Source organism: Ceratotherium simum, chromosome X (genome assembly GCF_057802395.1).
Source record: "Ceratotherium simum simum isolate JZ-2026a chromosome X, ASM5780239v1, whole genome shotgun sequence".
Classification (NCBI taxonomy): Eukaryota; Metazoa; Chordata; class Mammalia; order Perissodactyla; family Rhinocerotidae; genus Ceratotherium; species Ceratotherium simum.
In genome coordinates, this window is record NC_141940.1 from 102,008,743 (window position 1) to 102,031,468 (window position 22,726).

Genomic DNA, 22,726 nt, shown 5'->3' on the forward strand with positions numbered 1-22,726 from the left:
AGCATTTTATTACAAGGCAGGTAGAAATTCAACCACTGTGAAATGTCATGGAGATGTCACTTTTACTGAATCTGCCAATTAGGCAAGGTGAAACGATTGATCCTATATTGGTGGTTACTATTAAATCTAGCCAATCTGTTAACTCTGGGTAACTGGAAAAAGTTCAGTTTGCTGCAAAATTTGGAAGAGACTATTCATTCCTCATGGCTATTGCTTTGGGGAGAGAATTTAGAGGATTACTTTAGATCTGAGTCACCCAAAAGTGATTCTGTCAGGAGTAAACAAATTGAACCTCTCGTACCCCTTGTGAAGGAACACGTCAGAAATAATCCTGGTTGGATATTTATGTCTTAAGAGACAGACTTTATTAGTGATGTTGATAAGGAATGAAAGTATTTCCCTCAAAGGAGTGATGATATTATTGAGGAGTAAAAGTCTGTTGTGGGCTTGAACATTCGTTAATGGGAAAGAAGTTTGCTATTTTGGAGTGTATTTTAATCAAAAGGAAAATATTTTATTTAACTGAGGAATCTTTTGTCTCATAGTACAGTCAGACAGATGAAGTTTAAAGCTTAGTTTATTAGCTAAGTTCCCAATTCTTTTGAAAGATTTAGACTTTTGTTATTAGCTACATTGGCTTAGTAACACTGTCAATAGAGTCCTTACTATACAAGTTATTAGAATTTGCAGATATAAGTGTGCACTATAATTTGACTTCATTGGATGTTCTATGTTAAGTACTGATTAATACAAATTAAATGACCTCTTAGAAACTCAGTCACCTATCCTTTCCTTGAAGCTTAGTTAATCTCAAGCCTTTGGGTTGCCACAATTGTGAAATATCCTCTTCTGGTGACCTTTAAAATGATCTAGATCTTCATGTAACTGGGAGGGTTTAGGTGTAATCCTGATAAAGGATTTTATATTTCGTTTTGTTCCATTGCATTCTATTCCATATCACTGAACAAACCCTTATTAAAGCACAGTGGGTGCTGTGAAGAATATAGAGACCTACCATATATGGAATCTTCTTCAAGAAACTCACATGCTAGTACATCAGTTAAAGACACGGAAAACAAATGACCATTCTACAAGGCAGAAGATGACAGATGACTTGAGAATGTTAAAAACAGTGATTTGTTTGGAAAAAGGCAATGAGGTGGGGAAGTGTAGGGTATGTCATTTGCCTAGGTCATGTGTTACACTATGCTCAGTGCTAGAGGACTACAACCTGATCATGGAGGGTCTTGAACTTGAGACTCAGGCATTTGGAGTTACTCTATGGATAATAGGCAGCCATTATTAATGAGAAATTAAACTTAAGAGAGTGGCAAATTAGGAAAATTTATTTTAACTTTTCGGAAGATATATCTTGTAAGATAAATTAGAGCAGAGATGAACAGGAGGCCAGAAGACATGTTAGGAAGATACTGCAGAAAGTATATAGAACCTGATTGAAGGCAGTGTCAATGAAAATTGCTAGCAGGTGTAAGAAACATTTTAGAAATCAACAGCAGTACAAACAATACTAGAATTAAGGAATGTGCAAAGAGCTCGAAATAATAGATTCTGAGACTGGGCAATTGGAAGGCCAAAATTGGCTTTTTTTAAATGGGCAATACTAATAGAGAAATGCAATAATTGGGAGAAGGATGAGTGATTCTGAAAAGCCTAAGAATGCCATAGAATCAAGTAGTGCTTTTAGTGACTAGTAAATAGGATCTCTTTTTATCTTTAGCTAAAAGTACATGTTATTAATTACTGCTGTGAAATTCCATTTGGTTTCCTATCTTTTGCCCCCATAAGTGCTTAAAGAATGTTTGATGGCTACGACAGGAAAGGTAAACAATATAATCAGGAAAAAAAATACTATACTACAACCAGAGAACCAGATAGGCTCCTTTTGTGTTTCTCCCATGCATAGCAGAGTACTTAGCACGTAATTGACGCTCAGTAAATGTTTTTTGGAGCAGATGCTTTAAATAATTCTGACTAGTTGTGTCACACACAGAGGCTTCATCATTGCTACCTTTCTGATAAAGACATGAATCTGACAATTTAAATAAACAATAAAAAAGTTGTGAGTAGGGGCAAGAACACAGCTCATATAGACGAAGAAGGAACACATCTAGAAAGCAAGTTATGGGGAAATATTATCTCTGGTGCCTTCTCACTACCTCTGACTTTTGTTTTTTCTTTCTACCCCTGTTTCATTCCCTCTTCAAATATTTTAATGGTTGTAACCCTGGCATCTTTATAAATATTACAGAAGATGCCACCAGCAGTCATACTTAGGTGTGTCCGTAGAAATCAAATTATAACCCTTGGTTATGCAGGAAAAGAAATCCTCAGCTGGCTGCTGACCACAGGATGGTCAGTTCATGAGGAAGATGTTTAGAGTGGACCAGCCAAGCAAACTATACTATCTGTAATCATAAGACTTTTTTTTTAAATTTGTATAGAACTCTGGCCTTGTGAGTTAGGTTGAGCTTCATATAAATTGTAAGGACTCCTTTGCCCTTCTGTCCTCAGTCCTAGGCTCAATCAGGTCTTCCTGGCCATTTTAAGTTGGGCTTACAATTTAACCTTTCTTTCTAGATTCTTATTAAGAAAAGAGAGAAAAGGCCTAGAGATGTTGTTCTGTCTCTTTCTTTGGGTTCCATATAGACCTTACTTGACCTTCAAGGGGCAGGGGATAGGAACCATAGGAGAAAAACATGCATTGTCTCAAGTGGGAGAAGTCCCCATGACCATATCAGCACACAGCATTATGACTAAGAGGTTCCAAGAGAGAATATCCAGATAGGAAAGATTCATGAGAGAAAAGCCAAAAACAGTAGTGTCCAAAGAAACTAAACCATGCAAATAAAAGAAACTTGAACCTCCTACTAATGCTCAAAACCCCATCTTAAACACTCTTTTGTGGTTAGCATTTGTCACTAAGACTATCCAATGTCAACATTACTTTCAAAGAACTGTTTCCCCTAAAGAGGCACTCAACACTGCTTCTGTGGAATGCTCAATAAGAACATATAGTAGGACCCATCTATTGTTGAATCAAGCTTTGTGGTGGGAGTGTGTTTAATCAAGCTTTGTGGTAGGAGTCTTTAAAATTCTAATCGATTGATTTCAAGTGTGACCAGAGGGGTAAAACCTGGAACTCAACTGAGTACACACATATGCATATATCCTTATCCTTTAAGTTTCTATTTCTGAGCCTTATGGTGTGGAGTTATACAAAACACAATTATCTATCTCTTATGTTTATTTGAGCAACATGAATATCTCTTATATGAGAGGCAGTATATCACAGACTCTGGAGCCAGAATGCCTAGGTTCAAAACACAGCTCTAGAGCCAGCCCCGATGGCCTAGTGGTTCAAGTTTGGCACATTCTGCTTCAGCAGCCTGGGTTTGATCGCTGGGTGTGGAATGTCAGTAGCCATGCTGTGGTGGCGGTTCACGTAGAAGAACCAGAAGGACTTAAAACTAGAATATATACAATTATGTTCTTGGGCTTTGAGGAGGGTTAAAAAAAAAGAGAGAGAGAAAGATTGGCAACAGATGTTAGCTCAGGGCGAATCTTTCCCAGCAAAAAAAAAAATTGGAAAAAAAAAGATACATTTCAGAAAAAAACCCTCAAAAACACAGCTCTATCATTTGTGAGCTGAATGGCTTTGCAAAAGTTATTTAACTATTTAGTGCCTCGGTTTCCCCAAGCATGAAATCAGGATGATGATGATGATGATGATGATGATGAAGATGATAATGATACCTATCTTATAGGGTTGATACGTATATTTAATACATAATTGCATAAAAAGCACTTAGAATAATACCTGATGCTCAGAATTATAAAAATGATGCTAGCTGTTATTAGTGTATAAGACGTCTTCTACTAAATGAAATTGATTTCTGTGGTAATAATATTCTTTTGACACAAAGAAGTGGCAAGTTCATGTTAAAAAGATCACACTTATATAGTCTACATAGTAGTATATGCATGATAGTTTTAATTTTTTTAAATCTAGTTGAGCACACACCTAATTTCCCATTAACGTACTATAAACAAGCAGCAGAATCTAAGTATAACTTTGCATACTAGGTAATGCCATTGATTTAATTAAAATAATAATAGTCATAATAATGAAATCCATATCCGTGTTCTTATTTTAACAAATCAAGTGATTCCAGCTAACAGATTACTAATTAGTTAATTAGAAATTACAGAGTACTGATTCAGTAACATTGCTTGAAATGTCACAGCCTTGTTTTAAAGTACATCAGTGCATCTACTAAAATATAACTACCCAAGACCCCCTCATCTTAGAGACACCACCTTTATTTTTTATACTTAATTGCTTCTGTAATGCTTCTTCATTAGAAGTTTCTGGCCTCTGGGGAGGGTAGAAAAATAGGAAAACAAAGGACTCTATCTCTCACTTATTGAGTTAGTCTCTTGTAAAGTATCTCTATTTTCCTGAACCAACACCAATTAATTTCAATTCCCTTGAATAGGTACTGCAACATTAATAATATAAATGAATTATTTAAGAATATAAAACATATTAGAATGCATTTTAGGGGAAAATTCTTTACAAGAAAGCCACAACGGATATGATAACGTGAGTTTTACAAAAATTTTTCTTGAAAAATATATTCATGTATCTTGTAACAAAATACATGATCACAAATCCAATCTCATGTTAAAAGTAAGATTGAAGGGGCCGGCCCGGTGGCGCAAGCGGTTAAGTGCGCACGCTCCGCTGCAGCAGCCCGGGGTTCACCGGTTCGGATCCCGGGCGCGCACCGACGCACGGCTTGGCAAGCCATGCTGTGGAGGCATCCCATATAAAGTAGAGGAAGATGGGCACTGATGTTAGCCCAGGGCCAGTCTTCCTCAACAAAAAGAGGAGGATTGGCAGATGTTAGCTCAGGGCCGATCTTCCTTACAAAATAAATAAATAAATAAATAAATAAATAAATAAATAAATAAATAAGATTGAATATGGCACTACATCTGTTTCTAAAGAATATAAAATTGTTAACTACAGTATATACTATCATTTATGTTTAATATTTCTGTTATGAAGAGAATGATTTCTAGTGGTACAACTGGTAGTACTTTGTTATTCAATGGAACTACATTCTTCAGAGATAATTTATACTGCTTAACATTTTATATTCCATTAACAATTAAATATCTAGGTCATATCTAGTGAGAATGAGAAAACTACTATATCAGGTATTTTTCCATGATGTTCTATAGTTTCAGCACGCTGAGGATATTTAGCAATTAAAAGATACATATATGATTATCAGGGGTATTGAAAATAAATACTAATGCCCAGAGGGGCAGTTTCCATGGATCTTAGTCTAAGAATGGAATGATAAGGTGACGATGTCAGAAATAGGAGAAAATAAGCATTTCCTTACCACCTACCGACTCTACTAAACACTGTGCTAGCTGATTCTAATGAATTATCTCATTTAACTTCACTGTTGAACCTGTCCTGGAGGGATTTTAATCCCTAGTTTTTCAGATTAATAAATGTGTTCAGAGAGCTTAAGGAGTTGCCCTGGGTAACTTGAATAGTAATTGGTAGACTTGGGCTTTGATCTTAACTTGACTGCTTTTGAACCCAGACTCTTTCCTTCCACTTTAAGATTCCATTGAAGCTTGACTCCAGCGGAGATCCTAGAGGCTAGAGCAAATGCAGAGAGTAGCAAAGAGATTGGGGAAATGTTGCACTTGGTTTCCCAGGCTTGGGAATATCTAGATGGAAGAGACAGAGAGAACTGAGTGCATATAAGGCTTCAAACTCAGAGTAAGTAATGAGGAAAGACAGCTCTCTGGTGGTGGCTGTGTATGAAATGCTCAGAATCAAAATGATTACAAAAATGATTTTTAAACATTAATCCTGTAGTTCTTACTTTAAAATCAGAGCAAAACGGGCTAGAAAGTAAACACAGAAGAAAATAGGCTTATGGTGAGAATGGCAATAATGTTTGAGCAGAAGGATGATCAGTAGACTTAAATCCCACATCTATATACTATTAGCCAGTCAATGCATGTAACTTCCTCTGTGCTGCACCTGAAACCTTCCACCTCAACCGTCTCTCCCAATAATCCTATTCTCTTCTTTTTCAATAATTATTGTTGGGCAAAAGACATTTTGTAATTACTTATTAGATTTTCTTGGCGTTCACTTTAATTTCTGATTTCAATGGTGTAACTCTGTGCAGAGTGTATGGATGGATGCATGCATGCATGAATCATAGAGGGAGGAGGAAAGGTGGGAGAGTTGAGGGCTATTATTTAGTGATTAGGGTCTGCCCTCTTCACTCCATGAAATAGCTCCTCTGACTATGCTAATTTTTCAGCAATGTATGAGACCACTAGATCAGTTAGTTTAAAACTACTGTTGTTAATCTTATGTAAATAATTTGGAAGTTAAAATCTCATTTAAGGATTTAAAATTCATTATATATTTCTCCAGATTCTAAAATTTGCTGTAACTTCAGCTCTTCTTTTCCTGGTTTTCCAAAACCTCCTTCCCTGTCTGTACTTATGAGGCCTATTAGAGGCTGGTGGGCAGCATGATTTAGATGAGAGTGAATTAGGTGAATATTGAGTTCTTGCAATATGGTTTAAAGTCTTTGTTCTGAATATGCCTAAATATGAGTTTTTAGAATTAACTAGCTGTTAAAATTTATTGAGTTCGTACTGTGTGCCAGGCAAGGTGCTAACCAATTATAACTTATTCAGTCTTCCTAATCACCTAAAGAAATAGTTACTCTTATTATCCCAATTCTGAACGTTAGGAAGCTGAGGCTTGGTGTGGAACTTTCTCAAGGTCGCATAGCTCCTTAGCCATACATCCAGGAATCAAACCTAGGAAACCTGATTTCAGATCCCACACCTTTAAACATGCATATGTTGTTGTCAGTCTGCCATCCACACTGTATCCTTTTCTACTTATGTTCTGAAAGATGTAGAGGTAGGTTCATTGTCAACTCTGTTTTTAAAACAAATTTTCGTACTTACTGAGCCCCCTTCCTGTGATTGGGGAGCATTAGGTGCTTTTAAAATCTTTCAGATGTCTTCATTGAAATGGTATTTAGGGCCCCCCTTTGATAGCTTAGGAGTGGGCAGAAATATAAACATTTATTTCTAACAAAAAGGTAAAAACAATGGGTTCTGGTATAAAGACTAATGTAACTATGCAATCACATTTAAGTAAGTGGATATCAAAATAAAAGCTCTTTTAGGAGAGCCTATAGAGGAAGCTTATTTAAAATATTTAGCAAGTTTACAACAAAATTATATACCATAAATAGATCCTCATGGAGAACTAGACAATACTGTGATCATTCAGGCTCAGCAAAGTGAATATTTGACTGAAAATAAAATGGTAAGTCATTTCCAGATCATTTCATTCAGGGTAGCGGGGGAAACAGAGCCTAGCCCAGAGCAGAAGAGATGGAAAGAAGGAAGTAAGACTAGCCAGAAGAGAAAAGGTGAAGAGAAGGATAAATTGCCAACCTCTCCCTCATTTCATAAGAAATCATAAAACTTTCCGATTTGGCCAGGACACTTTTATTTGAAAATAAAATCAATTTATATCCAGATGTATTACATAGCTAATTGTTCATAAGTATCTAAGGATTTTTTTTTTCATTCCCGAGATGGATTCTCTAAGATATTACTTTCCTAGATGTTGAAGTTATTCCATGTTCCTAGAAACTTGCATGGTTTCTTAAGATTTTTACAAATTTTATGTTTGATACAAGTTTTGTTCTCATCAGTCTTTCCTTTTGTGTACATTTATTTGGCTAAGCTAAAAAACTACAAATTACATAAACCTAATATTTTATTAAACATCTTTCTAATTATATTAATTTAAAGTAATATGTGGGATGCAATAGATGGTCTTAGAATCCATGAAGAACCCATGATCTGCGTTGTTTCTAGACGTGTGTGTGTGTGCACACACACGTGTATATGTATAGGACCTTCAAGTCTTGGCAATTTCGTGTTAGTGAATCATTGAAGTAGAAGGAGTAAAAACTAAACTATGGGCATAGGCAACCATTGCCCTTTCCTATTCCATGTTGCTGAGCGTATACTGTGGCCAAGGGAAATATTATATATGCTCCTATGGAGCTTACAGGAGATCCAACCGTGCGTTTGTTTTCTATTACTCTACCTTTCTATTAATTGCTGGTCTTCACCTCTAAACATCAAACCCAATAATTCCCTAGCTTTACATATTTCCATGCCTTTATTTTCCAAGCATTATTTCACATGTGTGCTAAGAAAGGGTAAAATAGCATAATTCTGAAGTAAACGCTGAAATGACTCCTTTTCCTGTGGTTGTTCTAAGCCAGTTTTTGAAAACCAACTTGACATGGGTCAGAGCAAGGATTTGGTACCACTGCTGACATTTGAAGAAAATAGGAGGCCGGCCCAGTGGCGCAAGCGGTTAAGTGCGCGCGCTCCGCTGCGGCGGCCTGGGGTTCACCAGTTCGGATCCCGGGCGTGCACCAACGCACTGCTTGTCAAGCCATGCTGTGGCAGTGTCCCATATAAAGTGGAGGAAGATGGGCACGGATGTTAGCCCAGGGCCAGTCTTCCTCAGCAAAACAGAGGAGGATTGGCAGATGTTAGCTCAGGGCTGATCCTCCTCATACACGCACAAAAAAAAGAAAAGAAAATAGAAGAAAAGTCATATTTAAACCATAAAGTTGTGAATATGTACTCAGGGAAAAATGAACAAATTCGGTCAGGTTCTTAACTAGAGAATAATTTATAAGAAAAGGAATTATTTACAGAGGTATAACAAAATCTAAGTTTGTCAAATCTAAGCTGTTTTTATGTTAAATTTCACTACTCGCCTTTTCTCTTGTCATAAGGAAAAAAAAAGATTGTTAGTTGACATTAGAGAACAAACGTTGCTGACATTTGTATCTATCTAATAATGGTATAGAAATTTAATTAGGAGCATGACAGATTTTTTTTTAATCTGGCAAGTGTAACAAATGCATTACTTTAATAAAAATAATGGCAAGAAATGCATAATAAAATACCTAGTATGTATATATGTGTGTGTAAATAATTTATATGCTTTTAATAAAGAAAAACCTACTTTAGCAATCATATATTACAGCATTTTAATTTGAAGATATTATCTTCTGATGGGCAAAAATTTTAGCATACTTCTCTGGGGATATATCTGTATTCAGAATAATTTGGCTCATATTTCAGGCTTAATTATCAAATCAACTGTAAATCTCCGTTGTGTAAATCTAGCTATGATAAATTAAAATCCATAAAAAGTAAATATTTAGTTAAAAATTAATTTTAAGGGGCCGGCCCAGTGGTGCAAGCGGTTAAGTGCACGCACTCCGCTGCGGTGGCCCGGGGTTCGCTGGTTCGGATCCCAGGCATGCACCGATGTACTGCTTATCGAGCCATGCTGTGGCGGTGTCCCATATAAAGTGGAGGAAGATGGGCATGGATGTTAGCCCAGGGCCAGTCTTCCTCAGCAAAAAAAGAGGAGAATTGGCAGATATTAGCTCAGGGCCGATCTTCCTCACACACACAAAAAAATTTAAAATAGCTTTACAAAACTTTAATGTATTTTAAAAATTAATTGTCTTGAGTCCATGTTTTCTCAAAGAGGGAAGCGGGAGAGTATACTGTCTACTAATAATCAAGGCCCTTATTCATGAATACATAGCATGGCAGAAAAATTTAACTTTTTAAACTTACCTATTTGTGTGTGGCATTTTTGCTACTTTTGAAAAGCAACTTTCTAAAAAACAAAGTCTGGACATTGGATATTTTATATTCTTTTGTCTTTTGCTAATATTGGAGGATTAGCTAATACTGTAATATTCATTATATTTATTTTCAGAGTTGAGGTTTGGGAAAATAGGAAATATGATTACAGTGTTGCAATAGCTCTGTCTTGCAGCCATTGAGTATGCTCAGAAAGGTCAGTTTAACCTTTTCTATTTGCATCCCTGATTAGGAGTAAAAGAAGAGATATGATTTGAAAAAGTCATAGAAGAGAAAAAGGGATACTGGAAATAACTTAAATCAAATACAGTTTATGCTAATCTACCCCAGTGCTATGCACTCTTCAAGATTTTCAGCCACTCTGGACAGTCTCCCATGTTCCTTTATTTCTCTCTATTCACTATAAGTTCAGATAGTTCTTGTGTTTGGTTTTAAAACTATCAGCTCACAACTAGCTATAGTGATTTTTGTGTTAGCGCTTTTGCAAAAGCATAAAATGTCAACCCTTGATCAGTATGGCAAGAATATAATTTCTGATTATAGAATAAATAGATAAATAAAATAAGAAATATAAGTACTAAAGAAAATAAATAGTACATTTGATCACATATGCTTTAGAAAGACTCCATATGTGTTTGAAAATAAGCATTTCATGGATTAAACAATGATTTTCTCAAGTTCTTTTACTAAAATATATTAAAACAGTAAAAATAACAATTTACGTGTAAAAATGTGAATAGTATAGTGTTATTTCCTAGTTGTTTTTCAATATATGTAATAATATATACTCTCATACTTGAGTAATAGGAAAAAAGAATCAGCCAAATTGAATAAACCAATTTATGATATATTGGCCACGAAAATATTATTATAATTATTATTTTTAAAATTATTGGCTGGCACATTTGAAATATTTCTAATCCTGGCTTATATAACTCAGAAAACACAGACTCAACATGACTTTCAAGGACAACTCTGAATGTTAATGTTTCCGTTTTCAGCCTCACGGCAGAAAAAGTTTTATTAACCAATGTAAGCTCTGGAGTGTCAAAGGCACAATAGACAGTATAGACTCCACACACAAAATAGATGCATAGTCATTTTATTCTAAATTCCTTCACTTGAAAATGTAGCATGAAAATCTAGAGAGAGGAAGTAAAAGTAAGTGATTTTATAGTGCTCTAAAATGTTGAGACTTGAAAAATAAAAGTCCTAGGGTAAAAATGCTCATGCATTTGAGTTTGTGATATAGCCATTCCTAATAAGTTCCCTTACACCTGCCACAGAGTTTGAATAACTAAGAGCTAGTCTGGTAGGTGCCAAGCATCGTTGTTTCACCAGTAGGGACTGCAGATTTTTCAGAAAATAACAGGCTTTGTCCCAAATCTGCTTCTCCATTCTTGCATTATATAATAAAATGTTCTAAGAAGCGCACTAGATGACTAGAAGGTTCGTACACTCATTCAGAGATTTCCCAATAATAGTTAGTGTAACATGATAAGATCTTGGGGAAAATGGAGCGCCCAGGCAGGATGTCTTGGTTCTAGAACAGGTTCTGTTTACTCTCTATTTATTCTGCTGTTTAGCCCTGTTTATCTTTACAAAAAAATTGTACACTATGATTTTTAAATAAGATTGGAATACTGTTTTGTGACTGTATGTGCCTGTTAGTGTAATTGTAATTACATTTAGAAAAAGCTAATCCCTCCTATTAGATTGTAATCTTTACACAATCAGGAAGGGCCAAACTTATCCGTATATATTGCCCTCAATCCTCTGCGTAGCACCATTCATTCAACAAAAGTTTATTGATTTTTAGTTGCTTGGAATATTTAGTGAGAACAGAGGACATCTCTGTTCTAGTGGATCTTATATTCCAGTAACTAGAGACAAACAACAAATGATTAAACTAATACATAAGAAAATATTGAGTAGTAAAAATGTTATGTTAAAAAAATTGATAGAAAAAGAGAGCAACTAAGGAGCAAATTTATGTAGCGTGTTCATGAAAATTGTCTCTGGGCAGGAGACACTTAAAACTGAGTCCTGAATGATAAGGGGCTATTATTTAAAGACACAGAGGAAGAGCATTCAAGCAGAGAAAATAGCTTGACACATTTGTGGAACAGAGAGGACAAGTGTGGCTGAAACATAGTGTCAGAGGGGAAGAATTGTATGCAATTAGACTGGAGAGGTAGGCAGATGCTCGATCATATAAAAATTTCAGGTAAAGAATTTAAATTCTCCTTCTTAGTGTCATGGGAATCCATTGGTTTTTACACAGAAGAATGACATCTGATTTACAGTTGAGCAGAGGAGAAGGAACCAGCAGAGGAGTGGAAAATCAGCCCTTAGTCTGGTGGGAGGATAATCAGGAGACGGTAGTACATGAAGCTCAAGAGAAGACCATGTCAGGAATGAAGGAGTGATTAATTAGGCTAGTAATTGAAATGTCAAGTAAGATGATATCATAAAATGGCTATTGATTTGGGAACCTGGAGTTTTATGACAACCTTTATAAGAGATGTTTCAATATGATCATGGGCAGAGAGAATAGTAGGGTAAGGAAGTGGAAAGAGTATAGAAAACACAAAATATTTTTCAGTGAAGAGGAACACCTACCTAATAGGGCAGAGCGGGAGGGGTTTGTTGGGTCAGGAGAGTTTGTTTTGTTTTGGTGGATAATGAAGAACTTCAGTAGAGAATGAGACATTGAAGATGCCAGAGGCAGCAAGTAGTTTTAGGAGAAAAGTCCTTGAAAAAGTAAGAGGAGGTGGAATAAGGGGGAAGAACATCCTACCATACCTTTCTCAACAGATGCTCTCTCTATATACTTTCACATTCAATTGACAGTAGAAATGCGCAAATTTTGCTGAGCACCATAGCAGAAAATTTGCTGGGAATGGTTCTAGTTTAATAAAAATTTACATTACCCAAAATGAGGCAGAAAGAAATCACATGTATTTGGGAAGAAGTGTTTTTGGCATATAGATCAGGATACTATTCTTTTAATTTTCTATTTTAAAAATTTTATCTTTCAGGTGCTTCAAGAAGACCTAGAACAGGAGCAAGTTAGGGTCAATTCGCTCACTCACATGGTGGTGGTAGTCGATGAATCTAGTGGAGATCATGCAACTGCTGCTTTGGAAGAACAACTAAAGGTCAGATTCTTTTCTTTAATACACTGAACATGTCATTCAAAACAATTAATTTCAATTCAGAAAATATGTAGAAAATTTATAATGTAATTTGTATATTACAAATATTTAGAGCACAGTATATTTATTTGAACTAATTCAAACTATGTCCCATTTGTGCCTAATTCCCTTTCATTGACTATACACTTTGTTCATACTAGCTTCCTGGCTTTTGGAGAAATACATAAATGCAGATCCGTTTTTTTGTTATCGTTGAGTAACATGTATTAGAGAACTGGTCAGAGGAATATTATTTATACCCTCTTCAAACCTACAGTCTAAGAGAGAACAAAGGTAAAAAACCACGAAAAAGATCACATTCAATCAAATAATGAGAAATCGAACACTTTCAGTTTATTTTTTCCTGGAAGCCTTCAGCTGTAGTCTTGATGAGGGCATAGCAGGATGTTTAAGTCACGGAAATTTTGTTGGAGCAGTTACTTATCCTTTCAAGCCCTCGACGTGAGTCATAGTAATTGTGTCCTTGGGAACATAACGAGTAGATATTAACAAAGGATACTGTGGATATTTTCATATTTTTATCTTTTCTTCCTAATTTGGAACAATAAAATTTTACTCTGAAAAAGTTAAAACAATTTCAACAAAGCATGTATATGCATTTACTCAAACATCAACATTAAGGGAAAATACAACAATTTTTTGTTCTGAATGTAACATGAAGTCACATATATACACAACTACAGATTATGTTTGAGGCATTCATTGTAGCCACCAAATGCCTGCTTTTCTCTTGTGATAGTTAGGGGCCAAGTCTGACACATCTAAGGACCCAGTCAACGTGGGGTTAAGCAGCTTTATCAGCCGAAAGTTGTTCTGAACATAGTGTCTCTTACCTAACCTATAAAACAGTTGCTTAAAGCCTTATCTCTTTTTTCTTCTCTTTTTGTGTGAAATGTGTTTTTTTATCCCAGTGAAATGTCATTTCCTCAGGTTACTGCTTTAGACTGCCAATCTCCAACAATGTTATCTCATTCTCCATCATTAAATGACAGAAAGAAAACTCTTGAACTGCTACAACTGAGCATTTAATATATACTAGTGACTCATGTTAATTGCTTATGGTTCAGTGATATTGCAAGGATTACAGATTAAAAAAGGCTTATGGCACCCGATATTATAATGTATCATCTCATACGTGATCAAATATTTTGTCACACATACATGCTTGTGACCGACTAAAGGATTGCACTAACAGGCCACTGCTATACCCATTTTAAGGAATTCCATAGTTTTAATACAATATTGTTGTAGCTAATTACAGATGGGTAAAAATCTGATACTCAAAGTTTCTCAGAAATTTTCAGAACAGATAAAAGCAGGCTGGGGGGCAGTGGTTGGGAGGATGACTGATTAAAAAATACTAAGGCAGAAGTTTTTGTAAGTCATAGAGTATATCCAGTTAAACTAACAACTGAAAAACATCTATCTTGGCATTACCAGGCCTAGTAAAAGTAGCTTTAGGATATAATTATTCCAAGGTGATGCTTGTGGGACCAGGCCACCTTCAAAAACAGTCCATAGGACTCACAGATAGTGACTGGGTTAGATCTTAGGTAAATTAAATGTGGTGGCCCTAAGCTTTTTTTATTTATTCTCTTACTTACTTTCATTTTTCATCTTATTTTCTGCCTTTATTTCTTTGGCCCAGAGACATCTACTAAGATAGCTATGCACATGTCAACTATCCCTAATTCACACAAACTCGATCTGCACTTGTGCATCATTACCTCCCCCTTTACTTAGTGTTGACCACGGCCTCCCAGCCTCCTCTTTCCCCCTTGCCTTTCCCCTTTTCCCTTTTGATGCCTTCATTTCCCTCTACCTACCCTTACTCTCACCTGACTTTTAGATACTCTAAATTAGTGTCTAAAAGGGCAGAGTTAGCAGGAATTAAGTGGTGAGAAAGCCCCTGCTTTAGTCTTTCTTTCCATTCCATCAGTTTCCTCAGGCCCAGAGGAATCCGTGTTTGAACCTATGCTTTATTCAACCATTGGTTTGAGTTGTCTTGGAATGCTGGGCTCTCATATGACTTTGACATTTTGATGATTCTTTCTTCGGTTCCTTGCAAGTGATATAATCTTGTCTTACCCAGTTTAATTTTTAAAAGGAAGAGGAAGAGGAAGAGGAGTTGGTAGAGAAGGAGGAGGAAAGAAGAAATAATAAAGGATAAAAGGAAAAATAAGTAAATACATTAGAGGAATCACTTTAACAGCAACACAGATATCCTCTGCGTGTGATAAGAATGCTATGCCTCAGAGACCATGGACTATCATGTTTCATACGGGACCCAGAGGAATTCTGTTAGAAGTAATAGGAATAATTTTAGGAAAGAGAAACCGGTATATGGACTGCATAGAAGGGAAAAAGAAAACTGTCAGGAACCTGAGAACAATCCTGCAGGATTTTTATTGGAGCGATATCTGGTCATCCATAGCTTATGCCCCAAGACCTGTTAGTGCTTCACCCCACACCTTCTTTCTCCTCCATGGACTCCCGTGTCACCACAATGCCTTAATCCATTTCGCCCCAATGTGCTGAAGTTCCAGAGCCTCAAAATGGATACTCAGGGGTCTTTAGCAAAAAGATGCCAGAAGGGAGAAACCAGGAAAGGAAGTCCTTAATTTAGTATAGTAAGAGAGAGATGTGTTCTTATCATCTAACACACGAATTAAAACTCTAAAAATACTCCCCACAGAATATCGTTACATGTGTTGGCTTATTTCTATGAACTCTAATACAGGTTAGATTTTTCTATTATAAGTTAGATTTTCTCCAACTTTAAAAGACTTTTAGAAGTCTTCTTTTTAAAAAGTTTGAAGCAAAATGAAGTTAGGTCAGAACATATGCTTAGGAATTCTGAAAGATGGCATGGCTAGTGAAGGATAATATTCTGAAAAGTGCAGTCTGTTGTAAATTAATTTGATTCTCTCTCTCTGAGGTTCAGCTTGTACCTCAGCAATCTCACCACAGGTCAGAAACTTGTCCTTAACTTTAGAGGTTTGTAGGATATCAGTACACAGAGCTTGATTTGTAAGCAATAATCTTAGTTAACTAATTTTATTGAGAGATAACTTGGCTAAGTAACTAAGATTGGTAATTAATGTAGAGTCTTCAGTCCTGGAGGACATTGCCTTTGCTCTTTTTAAGCATTCTGCGTTCCATTTTTCATTTTTTCCATGAGTACTTATTATGTTCTTACTATGGGTAACAGAGGTAAAACAGTGAACAAAAAGAGAATTTGTTACTACCTTCTCAGGTCAGGAGTGAGTAATTTGTGAGCCTGCTGCCTTCCTTGCAACCTCAAAACAATGGTAGCCATTTCTCAGGCTCCCTCTTTGAAATCAAATGCCAAATACTTGTCATCCATGGTTGCTATGTTAGGCATGATACACATGGTGACTGTTCCCTCGGTACTTGAAAGCTAGCAGAGGAAATAGACATTAATCAAATATTTACCAAAATGAACAAATATTTAAAAATGGACACAACTTATTTCTATGAAGGAAAGGAACAAGATTTTGTGACAAGAAATCAATCTGACTTAAACTGAAGTTTGAAGGCATGAAATGATTCCCTAGGAAAGTGGTGCTTAAGCTGGGATCTAAAGGATATGTTGAAAGGAACTGGATAAAGTGCATGCAAAGGGGATTGGTAGAGGTGGATACGGTTTCCAAGAAGGGGCAACAATATATCAAGTGGGCCTGGCACCCTCAAAGAATTGAAAAAGGGCCAATTTGGCTACAACATTGAGGTTCAGAAGAGTGGTGCTAGGGGAGGCTTGGCAAGTAGACAGGGGCTTGCCTAAGACTTAGAATTAGTGTGTGATACTGAACTCCACAATAATTCATTCAGTCAACAGCCTGACTGAGCAGCAGCCCCTGCCAGGATAACGCCTGGTACTACAATGGTGGGAATGACTGGGGGTAACAGTCATGGCACCTGCCCTCCTGGACCTGCACTAATCAAATGCAACCAAGTGTACAATTTTGGCCATGATGAGTTCAATGTGACAAATATATAGGTTGCTAGGTGACCTATTTTTCTCTAGAAGGTCAGGAAATGCCTCCGTAAGTGACCTTAAGTGTGATCTAAGGATTTAGGAGAAATTAATTAGGCAACATTAGAGAGTGGGAAAGTGTTCTGGACCGAAGGACAGTATTTATTTATTCACTTGACAGATAAGTATTGAGTGCCTACTAGGTGCCAGCCAAAAGTCTGAGCTTTGAGGTTAAGTCTGGCCAAAACATAAATCACTCCTCTGTGAAGCTTACGTTCTAAGCAAGCATGAGAATAAATAAGCAAGCTTATACTATGAAAAAGGTGACAAGAACTATAAGGAAAAAATAGACCAGAGAAGGGAGCAGTTGTACATGGAGTGGCCAGGGGAAGCTTCATTGAGAAGGTGGCATTTGAGCAAAAACTGAAACAAAGTAAGGGAGGTGTTTTGGAGGTACACAGATCATATGGGCCTTGTGCATTTGAAAAACTGAAAAAAGACTATAAGTGGAGCATAAAGACAGCCTATTGTTCTAGGGATATAGCTGTTGCTAGTGAAAAAGAACCAGAAACATGGTTAGGCCCATAGTTTACAGAAGATGCTCTAATGAAAACACCTTCCAGAGAAAAGGCAGAACTATTAAAATCCCGTTTTCAGATATGTTCTCCTGTACAAGTTAACATGTAGGAGTCCAACTAAATGTATTAAAGGTATCTAAGGCCACACACCCAGGAGAGTTTCTGGCATATAAAGACATTTGGATTATTTTGTTAAATGACTTTTAATCTTAAAGTTACAGTTTACCATTTTGAAGAATTAATGATATACAAAAGAATGGATACAGACAAGCATCCTCTTTTGAAAAAGAATAACCTGGAAAATACAATTTTAGAGCAGGTTATTAAACAAAGGCTATGCACACATGTATGGTTTCTTGCTCCTCTGATGAGGTTAACAAACTTGTTTATTGAATAAAGGAATGATTTTCGAAGATGAGAACGGTCTCTAAGAGCTAAGATATATTCGCTAAAATCAAGACGTGAAAACCAACTTTATATCAAATAACATTAAACAATTTGTACAAATACTATGTGGTATTATTAAGACAAATTCTTTGGTGGATATATTAAGTTGGTTGATCCAGTGGAATGGAATAAATATAAAGTATTTTGATTTCCATAAAGTATTTTGCAAAGCCTCCTATGATATGTCTATGGAGAAGGTGAGCCTTCCTACCCCTACATCGGTTTCTGGAGAACGTCTGTGTTTTAATATATTCCCTCCTGGTATCTGATTTATGTGCCAGAGAATTGGACTGAAAATACTTGGACTGCTTTATTCAACCTGCAGTGTCAAAAATTTGGGCGGAAATAAGACATTTGAAGATTTTGCTGGAGCGCTGTGTAAATTTTGCCCCCACACAAGTGGTTAATGGATGATTTCCTCTCACACATAACTTTAGAAGTTTTATAGCAATGTCCTATGAAGTTAGAATGTCACATACAAGTGTCATATACTCATTTCTCCTGTTTTAAATCAGAATAGGCATATTTATTGTTTGAAATTTTGCTGCTTAAAAAAAAGCAATATCTTTAAATTAGTTGAGTAAGTTTTTGATAAGAAAGGTCTGACTTCCCATTCATACATGTGAATGCAAATATATATATATATAAATGTGTGTGTAAATGTATAGAAAAGTGTGTATATACACAAATGTCTATACATTTACCTTTTCTTTATATGTATGGATGTATATGTATATGTATATATATGTGTGTATATGTGTGGAGACAGAGAGAGAGAGAGAGAGACCAACCTTATTTGGTCACAAGCTTGACATTAAATCAAAGCAAGATGATATAGATTCTTAATAAATTAGTGCAATCCTGGACATGGTATAGTGTCTAGATTACAAGGACTAATACTTATGTTCTGTGCTGGTTTGAATACACTTTATATTTTAGTATTTTAGCTGGATTTTTCCAGAAGGGTGGCACCTGTAAAGAATGTTTGTACAACTAAGGATTATTTAATTTTAAGGAAAACCGAAGCCGAGATAAGGGGCACATGAGCAGTATTGTCATGTTGAAAAAGGAAGGCATTTTCTCTTTGTTACTTCAGAAGGTTGTGCTATCAAAAATGGGCAGAAGTTGATAACCCTGTGTGTCTTCTGCCGAGATCTCTTTCCTGAGCCCAATTTCTTCTATCCTATTTTCTTCTGTATATATTCACCTTGAAGCCCAAAAAACACCTCAAGCTCGACAAGGTGAAACTTAACTCATTGTGCCCTACTTGCCTCTGAACTTGCTTCCTTTACTGACTTCCTCGCATTTCCTACTGCACCACCATTCACCGTGACACCTGTATCACAAACCTGGAGTCATTCCAGACTCATCCCTTTCCTTTCCCTATGAGCCCTCTGCATGTAATCAGTCCCAGCAGTTCTTAACTGTCTCTCATATTCATGATTTCGTCTTTGCTCCTGTCACTGTTTCCCAAGGTAAAGCCCATATCATCAAGGAAGTCCTTGACTGCATTCTTACCTCTCTTCAATCCAAATTCCATATTGAAGTCAGTGTAGAATCTCAAGAGTCTATTTAATACAGTTTCTCTTCTCCTTAAAATCCTTTGTTGCTTTCCATCTTCTACAGAGTCTCATCACTTAGGCCTACAGTGATTTTTCTTACCTGACCCCTACCTGTCTCTCAATACTTGTCTCCTAAGAGCTCCCTCATGTCCCTCAGCCTACATTCTATTCCTACAAGCTATTTCTTTTTTTCTTTTTTTGTGAGGAAGATTAGCCCTGAGCTAACATCCATGCCAATCCTCCTCCTTTTTTTTTCCCTTTGTCTCCCCAAAGCCCCAGTAGATAGTTGTATGTCATAGTTGCACATCCTTCTAGTTGCTGTATGTGGGACACCACCTCAGCATGGCCGGACAAGCAGTGCGTCGGTGCACACCTGGGATCGAACCTGGGCCACCAGTAGCGGAGCGCGTGCACTTAACCGCTAAGCCACGGGCCAGCCCCAAGCTATTTCTGATTCTCTGTATGTCATCATCTTTGTACGTGTTATTCCTGTTGCTCAGAATGCTCATCTTCATCATGTCTGCCTTGAAAACTCCTACTTCATTTAGAAAACTCAGTTCTAATTCTCCTCCTTGAAGCTGGTTTCTCTAAATAGTGATGCCCATTCTCTTTTTTGTGCCATCTCTGTACCATAATTATGCCTCTGTTGGTTGGAGGGAAACTAGTCTACAAAAACCTAGTTGTTCAGAAAGGCTGTTTATAATGTCCCCTATTTCATCATGGCTTGAAAATGGGTTATGTAACTAAAAGTGTTTACAGTACATACCTTTCGGATAATTTGGGGAGAAAAAAAATTCTATGAAATGTGAAAGCCTATAGAATTAAGAAATAGAGATTATTTATGAAGAGGAATATGGATGAAAATATTTTTTAATGTTTCTCTCTAGTTTCTAATTTTATATTTGGTGAATAAAAAGCGTGTTTAAAAATGAAAATAACTTTAAATGTGATGGAAATAATTTCACTAAGCCAAGTGTCAACAATTATTGCCAATGAAGCAATAATTATTAGCACTTTCATGTGCTTATTATTTTCCAAGAATTTTACATACTTTGTATGTAATGCTATCCCTATTTCAAAAATGAAAAAGCCAATGCTTAATGAAATTAAATCCAAGTTCATGTAGGTTGCAAGTTGCAGAGCTGGGACTGGTATTGAGATCTGTGTGATACCTCAGCCTGGGCTCCCTCCTAATCTCTCAATTTCACAGGAGAAAATTACTATGTGACCTTGAGAAAATTATTACAGAGGAAATATATGCAAGTTTTTTGGAATGATAATATTCTTTATGAATATAAGTATTAATTCTAATATGGTCTAAAGAAAATTCTGGTCATTTTGGTCTCTGAAAAAAATCGAAACTTTACACTATGACACAACGTTTTTAAAAATTTTTTTTTACTAAAGTACCCAGAAAAGTACACAAATCGTAATTATAGCTTGAAGACTTCACAAAGGTAATATACCCAGAGTTCCACACCCAGATAAAATGATAATATGTTACCAGCAATCAAGAAGCTCTCATTAAGCCCTATCATAGTTATAAACTTTTCCCATCTCCTCAAAGGTAACCTCTATCCTGATTTATAATGCCTCAGATTAGTTTCATTTTTAACTTAATGGAAATGGAGTTGCATAATATATATAGTTTTGTAACTGACTTTTTTCACTCAATATTATGTTTGTGAGATTCGTCCATGTTGCATATAGCATTAGTTCATTGATTTTCATGGCTGGATGGTATTCCTTTTCATGAATATACCACAATTTAATTATACATTCTACAGTTCAGAAAATTTGGGTTGTTTCTGGTTTGGGACCATTACACATAATGCTGCTATGAACGTAATTGTACATATCTTTTTGTGAATATATGAATGCTTTTGTGTTTGGTATATACCTAGGATTAGAATTACTGAATTGTTGGGTATATGTAGCTTTATAGGTATTACCAAAGAGGATTCCAAAATTGATGTATAAATTTATACTCTCATCAGTAGTGAATAAAGGTACAAATTGCTTCACATCTCTTCAATACTTCGTATTGTCAGATTTTTAATTTGAGCCTTTCTGGTGGCTGTATAATAGCCTCTCTTGTTTTCATTTGCATGTGCTGATGACTAATGAGGTTGAGCACTATTTCACTTGTTTACTGGCTGTTTGAAAAGCCTCTTTTTTGAAATGCCTATTTTTTCATTGGATTGTCTATATTTCTTTCAGTGATTTTTTGTAGTTATTTTTAAAAATATACCCTAGATTTTAGTCCTTTGTTGGTTGTCTATATTACAATTTCTTTTTTTTACTAAGTACCTTGCCTTTTTACTCCTTAATGATATCTATTTTAACAAACAGAAATTTTAAATTCAATATACTCCACTTAAATATTTTCTTTTATGGTTAGTGTATTTTTGTCCTGAGTTTAAAAATAAAATTTCCTACTCTAAGACACAGAAAACATTCTCTTGTCTTGCCATATAGGGACTTGATTGCTTTACTTTTCATATTACAATCCATCTAGTATTTCTGGTGTGAGGAAAGGATGAATGTTCATTTTTTTTTTTTCCTATTTGGATGCAATTGAAATAGCATGGTGTATTGCAAAGACCATTCTTTCTCCAGTGTTCTACAATGTCATCTTTAAGCAAATGCATATACATGAATGGGTCACTTTTTGGATTCTAATAAGTTTTGTTTGTACATTTACCTGTATTTATGCCAATACCACATTGTTTTAATTATTATAGCTTTATGGTAAATTGTGTATCTGGTGGTATTGTAAAAGAAAGATTGTACCAGATAGTTAAACCGGCAAGGAAGAATTTCTTCAAAACTATTGCAATTAAGGATCAAGACTATTGCAATAGAGGAGAGACTGAACTCAGTTCCACCGAACAAAAGGTGGGAGAGTTTGTTAGTGCTGGGATGAGCTAGTGTAAAAGCACTGGCGGACTTTATGGGGTTGGATGATCAATGTGATTGTGCCATCTGTGTTTGCTAATTGTCCATTATTAGAGTTAGGCTCCTACTCTCCCACAGAGACTGGGAGACAGGGGTACTATGTTTCTGGATAATTACATTTCAAAGGGATGGCTTCCAGATCCTTGAGAAAGACATTCTTGG

The 22,726-nt window shown here is 36.0% G+C and overlaps 1 protein-coding gene across 1 annotated transcript in view; it reads left to right on the forward strand.

Annotated features, from left to right (window-relative positions):
• Positions 1 to 22,726, forward strand: part of LOC147911959 (dystrophin-like) — a 424,678-nt gene that overhangs the window by 371,123 nt on the left and 30,829 nt on the right. The window contains exon 13 of the mRNA XM_087426447.1: positions 12,846 to 12,965. Coding sequence (XP_087282573.1) covers positions 12,846 to 12,965 — 120 coding nt within the window. The remainder of the gene's footprint in view (positions 1 to 12,845; positions 12,966 to 22,726) is intronic.